The sequence below is a fragment of the Aquarana catesbeiana genome, linkage group LG04 (genome assembly GCF_042186555.1).
Source record: "Aquarana catesbeiana isolate 2022-GZ linkage group LG04, ASM4218655v1, whole genome shotgun sequence".
Lineage (NCBI taxonomy): Eukaryota > Metazoa > Chordata > Amphibia > Anura > Ranidae > Aquarana > Aquarana catesbeiana.
The window spans coordinates 125,006,813-125,022,546 of record NC_133327.1 but is presented as its reverse complement, the minus strand read 5'-3'; the positions used below and the strand labels follow the sequence as shown (position 1 = coordinate 125,022,546).

Genomic DNA, 15,734 nt, shown 5'->3' with positions numbered 1-15,734 from the left:
CTATGAAGTTTAACTCACAATGAAGTTTAAAGTTCGTGCTGTAAATAACTTGAGTTAGAAACCAGGAAACCGAGTGTAGACAATTTCATGCTGGCTGACATGCACTATGGCACTGCACCATCGTCTCTCTTCATGGCAGAAGATATTACTGGGAATCGTGTGCTTTCCATTGCTGCCCATCTACCTGTGTGTGTATTGCCTATGTGAGTACTTGTCTACATACTGGTTTGTAGTATGTTGTCTAATGCAACCTGTGTTACTTCCGTAGATCCCCTCTACATACTGTACAGGTCTTCTTCATTTAGGCTCGGTTCACACCTAGGCGTTATTTAATGCTTTTTGCAGAAATGCACTACAGTCCATTAAACATGGTTTCCTTTGGGACAAATTCGCATCTAAGCTTTTTTTCAGCTGCTGTGTTTTTGAAAAGGGTCAGGGACTTTTTTAAAAGCAAAACGGTGAGTTTTTAGTTTAATAGACTTCAAAGGAGAAGCTGCAGAAAAGCATGAAATGCATTTTTGCTGCAATTTTGCTGTGATTTTACAGCGATTTTGCCACAATTTTTTTGCAACTTGCATTTTTTGATCCATCCAACAACAAATTGGCCAAAAAAAGCATGAAAAAATGCAAAACGCATCATAAATGCATCAAAAACATGCATGAAAAAACGCAAAATGCACCGCAAAAAGCACTGCAGAAACAGATCAAAAGCAAACTGTATAGGTGTGAACCAAGCCATTTTTTAACTGCACTCCAACTGCACTGACAGCCCAAAATCAAGGTAATCTTATGAACATAGTCCACATCATTGCAGTGCAGTTCACTGTAGTTAAAAAAAGTAGAGCATGCTGCATTTTTCTGCACTGCAAGTGCAGGGAACACACTTTAAATGAACTTCAAACGCACCGCACTGCGCCCCTTTAAGCCAAGAAAGCCAAGCCCAAAAGTGTAAAGGAAAATGCACCATAAATGCAGCACAGAACACATTCAAATGCATTTAAACCTGCAGTTAAAAACACGCAGTTATGTGCAGTTTCTGGTGTGAATGGGCCCTTATACTGTACATACTGGTATGACAGCTATTTAGTTATATTGATCTGGTCATTGGCGGGCAAAGTTAAAGGGTTTTATTTAGATAATGGAAGCAGGAGAAACCAAAAGTAACCCAATACTGTAATATACAATAGAGAGATTATTTAATTTATTTATTTAATTACAGGAATTTTTATAGCGTGGACAATATATGCAGTACTTTAATGCTGTATTATATTGTACATTCACATCAGTACCTGCCCTCGAGAAGCTTACCATCTAATATGTGTAAATATGCATTTGATTTTGAAACAGATTTAAAAGTGTCAAAATGAAATGCTTATATACACATATTAGGACCAATCCAATTAACCCACCAGCATGTCTTTGGAGTGTAGGAGGAAGCTGGAAACCCACGCAGGCACAAGGAGAACATGCAAACTCAGCGCAGGTAGTGCTGTGGTTGGGATTCGAACTAACAACTATAAATATATATTCTATTCTTCATCAAGGGTTGCCACGTTTTCTTTAAGCCAAACCCGAACACTTTTGTGGCACAGGGCAATTTTTTTTGCAGTAAACACTATAGTATTAAAAAAGACCTGGGACACATTTGGGTGCCCCAAGGAGAGTAGTAATGTAGCGCACAGAGTACGCCAGTGGGTGTGCCCAAATTGCCCTTGCTGACATCATCACCCCACCCTTCAGTGATGCCAAACCTGCCCCAAAACAGCGGCAACAGATCTGTGTATGACTATCTTGGTTACTCGGGGAGCCACAGCCTGGTCTGAATAATGTGCCCGGGTTTCAGGTGGACTGAAACCCTGACACATGATTCAAAACCCGAACTGTCCGGGTGAATCCTGGACAGGTGGCAGCCCTATCTCCATCAAGCCAAAGATCAATGTTAACAGTGCACTTGAAAATATGCAGTCCATATTAACCAGTCAGCATTGTCTTTGATTATTGTGACTGCTCGTAGATGACTAATGGTGAAATCTTATTTGTTTCCATGGATTAGGATTACTGCCCCTTGTACAATATCACTGCCCTTTGCAATTACCTTTTTGTTAGCCAGTATGTTATCTACAAATTCTATGCATTGAGAAAAGTACATCAACAGTGAAATGACAGTTTTATTCTCCCAAGAAGAGAAATTGAATTTGGTATTCCCCATTAAATGTACGTTGTGCACAGAAATACAACATATTCTGCAACCAGTGAGAATAAAACATATTATGGAAAAATCCAGTAAAATGCAATTGCCATAGTATGTGGCACCTATTTTAAATTATTATTACAACACTTATCTAAACCACTTCAGCACCCGCATCTGTATACCCCTCATAGACCATTGCAGTTTCATCAATTTCAGTGATAGGCTGATTGATTAGGCCAGTAGCGGCCCATCCATAAGGGGTGGCGCTTTCCTAATCCATGCGCACGGCTCCTAATTTACATGCAGGGTGCTGGATGCATGGATTCCAAGGGTTTTTTTTTTTTTTTTCAGAAGCACATTATTAAAGGCAGAGGCTCTAATTGGCTTAAAAAAAGGGTGGGTTGGGGACGCAAAGGAGGCGGAGACGCAGGAGAAGCCACCTTGAAGCTGAGGAGGAGGAGGAGGTTTCTTTACCACCACCCCCCTCCAAAAAAAATGGAGCACCAGCCGCCACTGGATTAGGCAGAAACTTTCTGAAAAATTCTGATACAGAGGTAATACGTACATATAGAAGGCAAATGAGGCAATCAAAAGATGCATACAAAAATTGCAAAAAAAAAAATAGCCAAAGGTAAAAGGAGAGGATGGTATTAATTAGAGATAGGATTACCTAAGTGTGTATAAAATGTTAAACAAAAATATGGGGTTTTTAAAAAATAAATATTATTTTTCACTTATGAGGTTACTAGAGCTAACGTGTAGATCAAAGCATTGATTAAACTACATTGGAACAATGATATTGTTACAATGAACAATATTTATCAATAAAATCTGCAACAGTTGTTACAGCCTATTCTCCTGCAACACAGAGGGTTCCCGATGATTAATCCCTACGTATGTACAATGCCTCTAGATTTAATTTTCTGGGTGCACCTTCTATGTCCAATATTCAAAAAGAGTTTGTTTTTTACACGCCCAGCATTTTTACAAGCTTACCCTTCCATATGTTTGTTAATGTAATCAATTTTAAGATTTGTAGAATATCCAATAGATGGAGCTTTTAGAGGCTCAATGTCTTTATCCAACAATTATTGAAAACAATACATTGTCTTCAATAAGCCACCTGCCCGCTAATGGTAGATTAACTAAAGGAAGTGAATGTCCTTAGCCCTTACAAAACTTGTCCATGTCAATCAGTCAGCCATGTGCAAAGATAATGTCTATTTTAATGTCCATGATTGAGTATTTGAAGTAAACAGAGCACCACTGGCATGTGAGCATTTTTCTTTACTAATTAATCAACCCTATAGACTTTTAAAAAGATTTCCACTCACTTCCTGTCATGTCTTTGGGACAGGAAGCAAAGGTAGATCTTCCTAAAGTGGCACATAGACACAATTAAATATTAATAGGGTTTTTTCCCTTACTTTCCCTAAAACAAAAAAGAAAGAAGACTACATTTTTACTTCTAAATGATTGGAAATGCAAAAACATTTTTTAACAAAAATAAAAAACAGGTTAATACTTATCTAAACCTCCTCTTCTCAGGTCCTCCTGCTGACGCTTCTAGCTCCTCCTTTCTGTTGCATGCTGCTTACTTTGGGGGCACTCGTGCAGGCTCGCTCCAGAGCCCTGATGCCTGTGTCCATAGACACAGACAATAGGGCTCAGCTCGCCCCTCGCTCCCTTGTCACTGACTTTGATTGACAGCAGCGGGAGCTAATGGCTCCTGCTTCCCTTTAGCAAAGCCTGTGAGACCAGGAAGTGAGGGGAGAGAGCTGCTGCAGATGGGCATGGTGCTGGATTGAATGAAGGTTCAGGTAAGTATACCAGGGGGAAGAGGTGAGGAGGGATATTACTACCTTAACATGTTTACCTTAAAGCCTTTGTTACCCTAAAAAAAAAAGATATCCTGTTCCCTTACAACATTTTATACAGCATAGTGCTTGTGCTGTGTAATTTGGCCCCCTGTAACACCTGAAATGCCTGGCTGATCCTGCCTGACAATACACTCCCCCCTGTAAACAGACCACGGTTTATCATGGCTGCTGAGCCCTGACATCGTGGTCAGCTTATGTGTCTCTGTCATCCGCAGCCCTGCTCTCCTGTGTCCGTTTCCTCCTCCCCCCTCCCCTCCCTGCCTTTCAGCTCTGTCCACTCCACGATCCTCCCCCCCACTGCAATCATATCTACACCACAATCATCCCATCCCATCTGTTATATAATGCTATGTGCCCCTGTGCCTGTGTTATATTAAAAAAATGCTCATTATATTTTATATCAGAGTGTCTCCCAGCGCTCACGTGACTCCTTGGCTTTCTCTCCTCCCCAGCTGACGTCAGCGGCAGTGCTTGACCCTGCCCACTATAGCTGTCAGCCAGGCAGAGGAGAAAGCCAAGGAGTCATGTGGGCTTCGGGAGCCACTCTGATAAACGGTATAATCGTATTTTGTTTATATAACACAGGCACAAGTACAGATAGCACTAAATAACAGAGGGCAGCAGTGGCACATCTTGAGACCCGTTTCCTAATTGGCCGAAAGGAGAAGCGATCCTATTGACTTAGGAGGAGGAGGGAGGAAGAGGGAGGAGATGCACCGGCGGAGGAAACACAGGGGAAGCCCGACCGACTGACCCACCAGCCACCACTGTCTCCAGGGATGGCTCACCCGCAGCAGCTCAGCCTCATCCAGCACTCCCCGGCTCGGACAGGGGAGGGAGGAGGAGCGGAGATCGGAGTGTCATCCCGGGCGGGACATCTGCCTCCTAAGGTAAGGAGGTCTTCCGCCCTCCCGTCCATCCATCTTCCACATGGGGGGGTGGTGTGTTGCTGGTGTTCCTAGTGTTCCCCCCCTTCATGTCCGTCTCCCACGCATGCGGGGGGGGTTTGGTTTGTCGCTCCCCCAAATTATTGAGCAACAGCCACCACTGACAGAGAGGATGGCATGATCATAGTATAGTGGGTTAACAACCACTTTAATACAAAGAATGCATTAGAGTAAAAAAAATGTTTAGGCTTAATAACCACTTTATTGCATTTATTTCAGAACACGGAGCAGTTAAAGCCCAACTCCAGGAAATCTAAAAACCCTCTCTGCAGTGGTGATGTGCAGAATAACTACTTATTTTGGCTTAGGTGAGAGTAAAAGCACTTTACTTGCCTGATCCTCTGCTCCTCTGGCAGATGGAGCTTGCCCACTCACTATCAGTGGACTGTCCCTCTGCATCATCATATCCAGTGCAGGACTGCAATTGTCTTGATAAAGTCAGGACCTTAGACCTTTAGAAAATGCTATGTGAACCAGTTTGGAAGCACAGAAAATCGTCTATGTCCCCTAACCCTAAATGAGAAATCAACCCTTGCAGTTTTGGGCACAGCCCCACTGCAAAGTAAAACGTTACGTTTCCAGGAGTTGGGCTTTAAGGTAAACCACTGCAGCAAACACTTATTTCTAAAGGGTTAAGGAGCATGATGCTGATATAAAGGCATGGAATATCAAAAGCAATATTGATTATAGGATTTCATAAGGAAATACTGCCCAGATATTATTACCTTTGGGAAAAAAATGAGTTGGCTGTCTTCAATGAGCATACAAGCTGTAACAGTCTTCTATGGCGACATTCTTATTGACTTATACTTTGACAGGCACTATTGTTACAGATTGTACATTCCTTAACACCAAATCACTGTGAATCTCCATCTGTCACATTAGAGTGTGTTGTACTGTGCAGCTATATTTGCACTTATAAAGTAACTAAATATAACTCTTGGAAGATTGGGAGTAATTTATAACTAGTGCTTCATAGGCCATATGTTGGCTGTGATCACCCAACCAGAACTGCATCCCCACCCTGAGACTTTTATTTTTTTGCTCTGTAAATAAATTAGGACTGTTGAATGTACAAATGTTTTTAAAAAGTAGACAAGATATGTTGAAATTAACCAGAATTTTACATTCTACCTGAAAAAAAAAAGCTTTAAAAAATAAAATAAAAATCTTGAAATTCTGACTCCAGACAAGACAAAATGCATCAGTACATTTAGGTTATTTTTGTTGGCATTTCATTGTTTCAATGTGAATCCCTCTATGGAAGTTTAACACTCCAGCAACTCTGTCATTGTGCTACTGTACTGTTTATCATTAATGAGTTGAGGTGAGTCTACTTTTGTTTTAAATCAAATAGTATGCAATGGCAAGTATAGTCTGGCACAGTGTTGCATGTAGTCCTTTGTGGCTATACTGCAGTTGGGCAAAATCCGATGATCCCACAATATAAGTGAGCAGCTACAGTATTCTTATTTTATTTTTTTTCACAATCAAAATTTATTGTAAGTTTATAACAGTTTACATAATGACTACTTAGCAAATATCAAAGTATGACAGGTTGGATAAACATGGCAGTTTACAAAGAATCAGAAAGACTTATTAAAGTGTACATTATAAAGTAATAACTGAAGAGTAGCTTACTGTGTCGTATTTTATATTAGGGGTACAGAAAGGGAGGTTGGTAGGGGTTTGAGGCAATGACTGGTAAATACATAAATAATAATGGTAAGGTATTAATTATTTCTAAAGTAATTTTGAAATGAAATAAACAATAAAAATAATTATTCTTGAATGGCCTGGTAAGATCAGTGAATATGTTTAGAGTGTTTAGGACTCAGAATTTGTCTTATGCCGCGTACACATGAGCGGAATGTCCGACAGAAAAAGTCCAACGGAAGCTTTTCACAGTCTATTCCGATCATGTGTATGCCTCATCGGACCTTTTTTTTTTTCAAAAATTCTGACGGACCTAGAAATGGAACATGTTCTAAATATTTACGATGGAACCAATTCCTATCGGGAAACCCGCTCGTCTGTATGCAGTTCCGACGGACCAAAAATAACGCATGCTCTGAAGCAAGTATGAGACAGAAGCTATTGGCTACTGGCTATTGAACTTCCTTTTTCTAGTCCCGTCGTACGTGTTGTACGTCACTGCGTTCTTGACGGTGTGACCGTCTGTAGGCAAGACCGCTTGAGCGGAATTCCGTCGGAGTTCCGTTGGAGAAACCTTTGGAGTTTATTCCGACGGCAAAACCGGTCGTGTGTACAGGGCATTAGATATGAAATACAAGATGAAATTAAAAGAAAGGGAAAACAAATTTTCTAAAGTTATGCATTAGCTTCGTTGAAATCATCGACAGTATTCTAATGCTTCATTAGAAATTGAATTTTCTTAGTTTTATGAAAACTGCTGTTCCTGTCTTCTGTTAACAGAAATGGCAGTTGAAACATTTCTCATCACATTTCCACAGTGGCTATTGAACAGCAGGTGCAGGGAACAGGGCTACTCAGGAAAGGGATAGGGCTTACCATCAGTGAGACTCACTAACTTTATTGAAATTTTGCCCAATTGCCAAAACTGTTCATTGGCAATGAAGTGTCTATTTTCACTGTGGCTACAGGGGGCTTCCACAGAAGAGCTATGGATCAATATTGGCATGAAAAAATTTTTTATCATTCATTTAACATTGCCTCACCTTACCATTCAGTGTAATATAGAGATAAAAGGAAAAAAAATTGTGTGTACAGTATATATATATATCATTATAAATATCTTTTTTTTTATTTTCTTTTTTTCAAATTATCACATACCCTCTGTTCTGAGCTGCATAAGGATCTTAGAGAGCTGGGGGAGGAGAAACACCAGCACACTGATCTTCCCAGTGAATGCCTGTACAGGGGGTTGTGTCAGCAGAAGTCTGATCAATAGAGGAGAGAAGGCTCAGTCCACAGCACAGCTAGAAAATTGACCATGCTGTGCTCTCCATATTTCTCTCCATATTTAAAGCAGGACTTACCCTGCAGTCTTTTTTGACACACAATACAGGACCCAGAAAGCTGCAGGACCATTCAGATAGTACAGCTCGACAAGCAGCCACAGCCAGCCAGCTGCCCACAGTTAGAATAACCAAGCAGGGGACCAAAGACTGGTGAAGAAACCGACTGGGTGAGGACAGTTTTTGTAGCTGTCCTGTGAAGAAACCAGCCAGGTAAGGACAGTTTTTGTAGCTGCCCGGTGAAGGAACTGGCTGGGTGAGAACAGTTTTTCTAGCTGCCTGGTGAGGAAACCGGCCGGGTGAGAACAGTTTAGCTGCCTGGTGAGGAAAACGGCCGGGTGAGAACAGTTTTTGTAGCTGCTTACTTTTAATTTTTCAAAAGGGAGGAGTAGCATTATCTGATCACTAAGGAATTTATTGCCCAGGTGATTACTAAAAGATAGGACATATGTCAAGGACATATGTAATAACATGGTGCTACAAGCAATAGTGGGTAGCGTTCCCTGACATCCAGTCTGAAACCTGCTTTGAGCAGGCTCTTTAAAACTGATTTCCAATGTGTTGCTATGAGTTATTGCAAGCCACTGTTATTTGTATTGTCCAGTTAAATACGATCCCTGGACTTCATATGTAAGGATGCTATTAGGAGAGGGTAAAATAGGTACTATTTCTGTTGCCCATTGCAGCAAAATTATCATCCTCTGTGGCCATTTTGTAGTGCTGGTTGGATTTTGGAACAGTAAAAAGTTAAATTGGACAAAGCTGACAGTTTTTATTCCACATACTGTGTATTATAATACATGAAAACTCCTGACATATAGATGGGTCAAGCTTAAATTGAACTGCGGACAAGTTTGGAATGGTTTGCCACTTGATTTTGTGTCCAAGTGCAAATTAGCAGATCATTGGTGAGTGACAGCACACTGACTATGAATGAAAGCACAGACAAGTATAAGGAACTGGTTCAGAGGGATTTACCTAGGCAAGACTATGAGGTGAGGAAGGAATAGTTGAAAATGTCTACTACTAATGCCGCTTCGCGTACACACGGTTGGACTTTTCAGCTACAAAAGTCCGACAGCCTGTCCAACAGACTTTTCGACAGACTTTCGACTGACTTTTTGCGGACTTTCAACAGACTTTCTAACGACCGGACTTGCCTACACACGATCACACAAAGGTTCAACGGATTCGTACTTGATGTCGTACACCGGACTAAAATAAGGAAGTTGAAAGCCAGTAGCCAATAGCTGCCCTAGCGTGGGTTTTTGTACGTCGGACTAGCATACAGACGAGCGGATTTCTGGGTCCGGCGGAGTTACGACGTAAAGATTTGAAGCATGTTTCAAATCTAAAGTCCGTCAGATTTGTGACTGGAAAAGTCCGCTGAAGGTCCGGTGAAGCCCATACACGATCGGATTGTCCGCCGGATTTGGTCCGTCGGCGTCCGTCGGACAAGTCCGGTCGAAAAGTCTGACCGTGTGTACGCGGCATAAGACAAGATCTTATTTGTTTTAGCTTTACTTTACTTTAGGAAATTTAGAAAAGTTCCTAATGCAGTCTATTCTATGTTCTTAGTAATGAAAGTCTTACATTTAACAAGTTAAAAGACACATTTGTAACAAAACACTCACAGCATGAAAACAAAAACAAAAAAAAGTAAGATAGAAAGCTTCAAAAAAACAGTGGAGTTGGTTTACTAAAACTGGAGAGTGCAAAATCGGTGCAGCTCTGCATAGAAATCAGCTTCCAAGATTTTTGGCAAAGCTTAAAGGAATTGTAAACTCTTTTTTTTTTTTTTAAATAACAAACATATACTTACCTCCACTGTGCAGTTAGTTTTGCACAGTGTGGCCCTGATCATCGTCTTCTGGGGTCCCCCATAGGCTCGTTGCTCCTCCTCGCATCGGCAAACCCCCTAGGAGAAGTGCTCTCCCTGGGGGTTACTTTGCGGGCGAGCTCCCAAGTCCAGCATTTGCGTCCATAGACACAGAATGCCGGACTCGGCCCCGCCTCCCCGGTGCCCGCGTCATTGGATTTGATTGACAGCAGCGGGAGCCAATGGCTGCGCTGCTATCAATCTATCCAATCAAGAGCCGAGAACCCCGGACAGAGAGGTAGAGCACGTTTCCTCTGAGGGAACGAACGGGCTCAGGTGAGTAAAACGAGGGGGCTGGGGGGCCGGTCAGTGACAGAAGTTTTGTCATCTTAATGCATAGGAGGCATTAGGGTGAAAAAACATGAGGGTTTACAACCCCTTTAAGTGAACAAGCTTAAGTTAGAAGCTGATTGGCTACCAGGCAGAGCTGCACCAGATTTGCACTCTCCAGTTTTGGTAAATCAACCCCAGTGTTTCAACCATGGGCATCCGCAAAACTTTTTTTGGGGGGGGGGCATCATTTTAAGGTCACCCATGCCCTGCCCCTTTTGTCATGGAGGGGGGGCTTAGTCATTATAACATAAAGCGTGCTAACCCTTCCCCTTCCACTGCCACATTTGGCGCTTTTTGGGGGGGAGAGTGTACCTGGTTTTGCCATGGCGATCTGAGCCACATGTAAAACCATGCAAAATATGCTGTGACCACAGCAAGTGAAGGTATAAATAAACATACATTTAGGCAATCGATCAATTACAAAAAAAATACACTTGGTGCTGCATGGTGCAGCATTGGCTTAAGCTAGTAGAGATTTTAAATTCTATATGGGCACAATAGCATCTTTGTGCTGTTGTGCCCATATAGCTGTTGTTGTGCCCATATAGCTGCTATTGTGCTCTTATAGATGCTGTTGTGCCCATAAAGCTGCTACGGTGCCCTTACAGATGCTGTTGTGCCCATATAGGTGCTATTGTGCAACTATATGGGCACAATTGTATAAAGATGCTATTGTGTCCATAAAACTCTTATTGCATCCATATAACTCCTATTGTGGCCATACAATTGCTACTGTCTCATATTGTGCCCAGTGACACTGATCTTGCAGCACTGCTGTGAATCCCACAGGCCGCAGGCTACCAGGACTCGGAGTGACCAGGAGACAGAGTGATATCAATAGCACACCTGAAATTCCAGCTGGAACTATAGAAGAGGCACCAGATGCCGACAGATGCCTCTGCCGAACTGCTGTCTCTGCAGCGCTGCGGCATGGGATGATCAGGGGTGAGGGAGGGACAGTCTCTCAGACAGTGAGTCAGATGTCAGAGAGCAGCCACAGTCAGCAGAGCAGACTCAGAACAAAGTCAGCGGCGGACCCTGCAAGGACCGCTCATGGACACCAATGTCCATGTGCGGACAGCTTGCTGATTCCAGGGGGGGCACTTGCAACCCCCCCTTGCCCCCTTGCGGATGCCCATGGTTTCAACTGTGAAAGGGTAAGTCGTTTGAGGAACAATCCGCCCGTAAGATAGTAGGTGTGGTTGGCTAACTAGTTTTATACCACTAGTTTAGGCAAGGTTGTTCTGCAAAGGTTCTAATGCACAGTCCCACCCCACCACCTCCAACATGATGTATTATGAATTCAGAGGTAAAATGCAGAGGCTTGCACATATATTTGTAAATGTGTGCAACTAAAACCTGTTTTCAACGCATATTTTTAGACAGTGCCAGCTAATAAGTGTGCTGAGAAAACTTTTGTTTGTGCTGTGCAAAGCTCTTCCATGTGCACCTGACATCAAAGGGTATTTATAAACTGGGGCCCTTGCCATTTTTGTGTAGTGTAAATTAATTATTGCTTGTGTGTTCTTTTTTTTTTTTAATATGGACATGGCATTTTCCTTCTTAGGTCCCAGTATGGTAAAATATTTCTTACTTGGGTTCTCAGATTTTAAAGCTTAGAACCCATGATCTATATTGGTTTGGCCTGGTTTCTGTAATTTATGAAAGAACAGGAGCTTAAAACGCTAGTTTTTTACAATTTAGAACATGCAGAAAGTTACAGCTCATACAACTCTTGAAGTCTTATATTAAAACATTATTTTGTTGTGTTTATAGGTTTAAAAAAGAAAGAAAAAGAAGAAGATGGAGGAAAACAAAGGGACTCAGGTAAGTTATCTGTTGGTGACTTATATTCCTGCAAGTTTGAGTGAACCTTTACTGGTCAGAAATCACTGATTTTGTTCCTCTTTGTTATTGACGTTTCCTGACTTAGAGACTAAGCTCCATCTGTGTTTCCATTCCTCTGTCAAATAAGACTGCCTCAGTGGATAGTAAAGGCATTCATACATTAATATGTATTTATATATTTAGAAAACATGTATTTTTTAAATTTAAACATGAAAAAAACTTCCAGTTCAGCTGCACCAGTTTTTATAATGTATCATGACTATAACAGAACTTAAATTGACACTGAAAGGCATTAGCCTGTCCTGTCCTGGGGCTCAGGTTTGATAAAGGACCTTCACATGCTCTGAAACATGTAGCCACCCCTTTCTGACATCAGTTCCGGTACATGTGCTCCAATCCTGGAAGTTGGTTGGCCATCTTGCTTCTGGCACCTCTCTTTCTATTTATATCTCTCGAGTTTGTTTGTATCTCTGAGTGCTGATCAAGTGCCCTCTGTGCATCCTGCAATTGTTCTTAATCCCTTTGGAAGGTAGCCTAGAGAATCAGGATATCCAGAGGTTCCATTCCTATAGAAGCACCCTATATACCTCCACCTTTGCAATTTTCAGATTTCAGCACTGTCACACTTTGAATGCCAGTTATGTAACACTGTACCCAAATGAAATTTTTATCATTCTTTTTTAGACAGAGAGAGCTTTCATTTAGTGGTATTTAAAGCACATTATCTTTGTTTCTGTTATAAAATTTTGAAAATAAATAACTTTTCTTCCTAATGTGAGTCAAAATCTATTCTGCTACATTTCTTTGGTAAAAATAACCCAAATCAGTGTATATCCCCCAAATGGCCCTTTTTGGAAATTAGACACCCCAAGGTATTTAATAAGGGCAATGGTGAGTTTTCTGAAGTTGTAATTTTTTGTCAAAATTTGTTTTTTTTTTGTCATCAGAGCAGTATAGCATCACCATATGACTGGTTTGTCAGTGATCAGGTATACTGACTGGGGACAGTATGTAAAAAAAAAAAGAAAATAATATATATATATATTTTTTTACTTTGTTCTTTTTTTACTATTTTGTTTTTGTTTTTTTGTTTTTTTTACATACTGTGACCAGAGCAGTGTAGCTTTACCATAGTAACACTGTACTGTTATGGAGAGGTGAAAAAGATGAAAGCAGGAGACAATGAATGAAAGCAGGAGGCAAGAGCCTGGAGGACGTCATATGACGTCCACTCAGCATTGCAGTGCTTTTGCTCGGCTGTCATTGTACTATAGGCTGGGCAGGAAGTAGTTAACTACTGAGATACATTCGCTAAAAGTTAGTGCTAACTTGCAGTCTTCTGTAATCACATAATCAGTCCCAATGTTATGTTAAAAAAGTCTTTAAAATGCAGAATGTTACTGAGGATGTCTAATGTATGAAGTTAGTTTCTATTCAGACTTCTGGAATAAGTAGTGAGCTTAGAACAAGAGCAGGAGGGGTGAGCATTGTGGGGAATCCTATCTACCAGGGATGGGCACATATTCTTGGGTTCTATTTGTGGGCTGTTTGACAAACTCAATGTAAAATCTGCAAATTACAAATCCCATTGAAGTCAGTGAGAGGTAGATCCTGAAAATCAAATCTGGCCACTTTCAAGGCTAATAGACAAGGGACTGTCAAAAAAGGGCATGGGTAGCTGGACACCAACAGGAAGGACATGCACCAATGCAAATGCAAATGCGAAAAAAAATTATAAAACTATAGTTCAGCAGAAAGCAGGTTTTTTTTTAAACGACATAAAATGAAACATTAAAAAACACAACTTCTTTAAATAACATACTTGGGAATGTCTTAAACCTACCTGTAAAGTGGCATTCCTGTAGCACATATTACAGCAAAAGTGACATTGCTGCTAAAGGACATTTCTTATACCTGGCCTACTTCTGACAATCATGCAGCCCCTCCATCCTGAACCATAGTGGGCCTCCTGGTAAACATGGGGAGTGTACCCTGTCAGGGTCCTCCTTGGCAAGGCATCATGTCCCGATGTTCATGGGGACAAGGGCCTTTCCCTACAACCCTGGCCCTGTTATTGTGAGGGTTTGTGAGGGAGGATTTAAAATAAGGGAGCCCCTAGATATCTAGCACCCTGGTTATGAATGAGTTATGCCCTGTACATGCGATAGGATTTTCCGATGGAAAATGTGTGATAGGACCTTGTTGTTGGAAATTCCAACCGTGTTTAGGCTCCATCACACATTTTCCATAGGAATTTCCGACACACAAAGTTTGAGAGCTTGCTATAAAATTTTCCGACAACAAAATCCGTTATCGGAAATTCCGATCGTGTGTACACAAATCCGATGCACAAGGTGCCACGCATGCTCAGAATAAATTATGAGACGAAAGCTATTGGCTACTGCCCCGTTTATAGTCCCGACGTACGTGTTTTACGTCACCGCGTTCAGAACGATCGGATTTTCCGACAACTTTGTGCGACCGTGTGTATGCAAAACAAGTTTGAGCCAACATCCGTCGGAAAAAATCCATGGATTTTGTTGTCGGAATGTCTGATCAATGTCCAACCGTGTATACAGGACATAAGAGCTACATAGTACCACTGGTTACAAATTCACAAAAAATTAAGTAGTAAATAGGCACACACACTGTTATTAAAAAAAAAGAAAAAAGTCTCATGGTGTAAATTTAGTGTCTATCGCATCATCCAGTGATGAAGATCCAGTGATCATTTACAATGAATGACACAAATACAATGACTATGGATGAGCTGAACTGCCATGGGTTTGGTTAAAGCAGGGTTCAGCAAACTTCAAAGGAGTTCAGATGCCAAACCTGAACCCCACTGTAACTGATAGGAGGCAAATCTGTCAAATTAAAAATGGCTATTTTCTAGGCTTATAAGCAAGGGGTTGTCAAAAGAATGTCATGGGGGTGTGGGCACTACCCTGGGGAACTTGTACCAAACAAAAAAATAAAAAATTATATTCAGTCAGGAGCAGTGATTATTTAATCACTGCTCCTGCCTTTACACACACACATGAACTTTAATGGCATCCCAGTCTAATTCCGCGTACACACGATCGGACTTTCCGCCAACAAAACCGTGGAGTTTTGTTCAAAGGTTCTTGGCTCAAACTTGTCTTGCATGCACACGGTCACACAAATGTTGGCCAACAATTACGAATGTGGGAACACGGTGACAAGACGTGCGACAAGCCGAGAAAAAGGAAGTTCAATAGCCAGTGCGACTCCTTCTGCTTGATTACGAGCATGCATGAACTTTTGTGTGACGGACTTGTGTACACACGATCGGACTTTCCGACAACAAAGTTTTGTTGGCACAAAATTTGAGAACCTGTTATCAAACATTTGTCCAACAGCAAATGTTCGATGGAGCATACACACGGTCGGACTTTCCGACAACAAGCTCACATCCAACATTTCCCGTCAGAAAATCCAACCGTGTGTACGTGGCGTTAATCTGTAGGGTTCAATATTGAGTTGGCCCACTCATTGCAGCTACAACTCTTCTGGGAAGGCTGTCCATAAGGTTTAGGAGTGTGTCTATGGGAATGTTTGACCATTCTTCCAGAAGCTCATTTGTGAGGTCTGGCTCACAGTCTCCGCTCAAATTCATCCTAAAGGTGTTCTATC

At 41.5% G+C, this 15,734-nt stretch overlaps 1 protein-coding gene across 1 annotated transcript in view; it reads left to right on the top strand.

Annotated features, from left to right (window-relative positions):
• The window catches only part of LOC141139438 (uncharacterized), a 50,674-nt gene continuing 34,940 nt past the window's right edge, over positions 1 to 15,734 (top strand). Inside the window, exons 1-2 of the mRNA XM_073625513.1 lie at positions 1 to 203; positions 12,006 to 12,056. Of these exons, the coding sequence (XP_073481614.1) occupies positions 107 to 203; positions 12,006 to 12,056 (148 nt within the window). The 5' untranslated portion in view covers positions 1 to 106. The remainder of the gene's footprint in view (positions 204 to 12,005; positions 12,057 to 15,734) is intronic.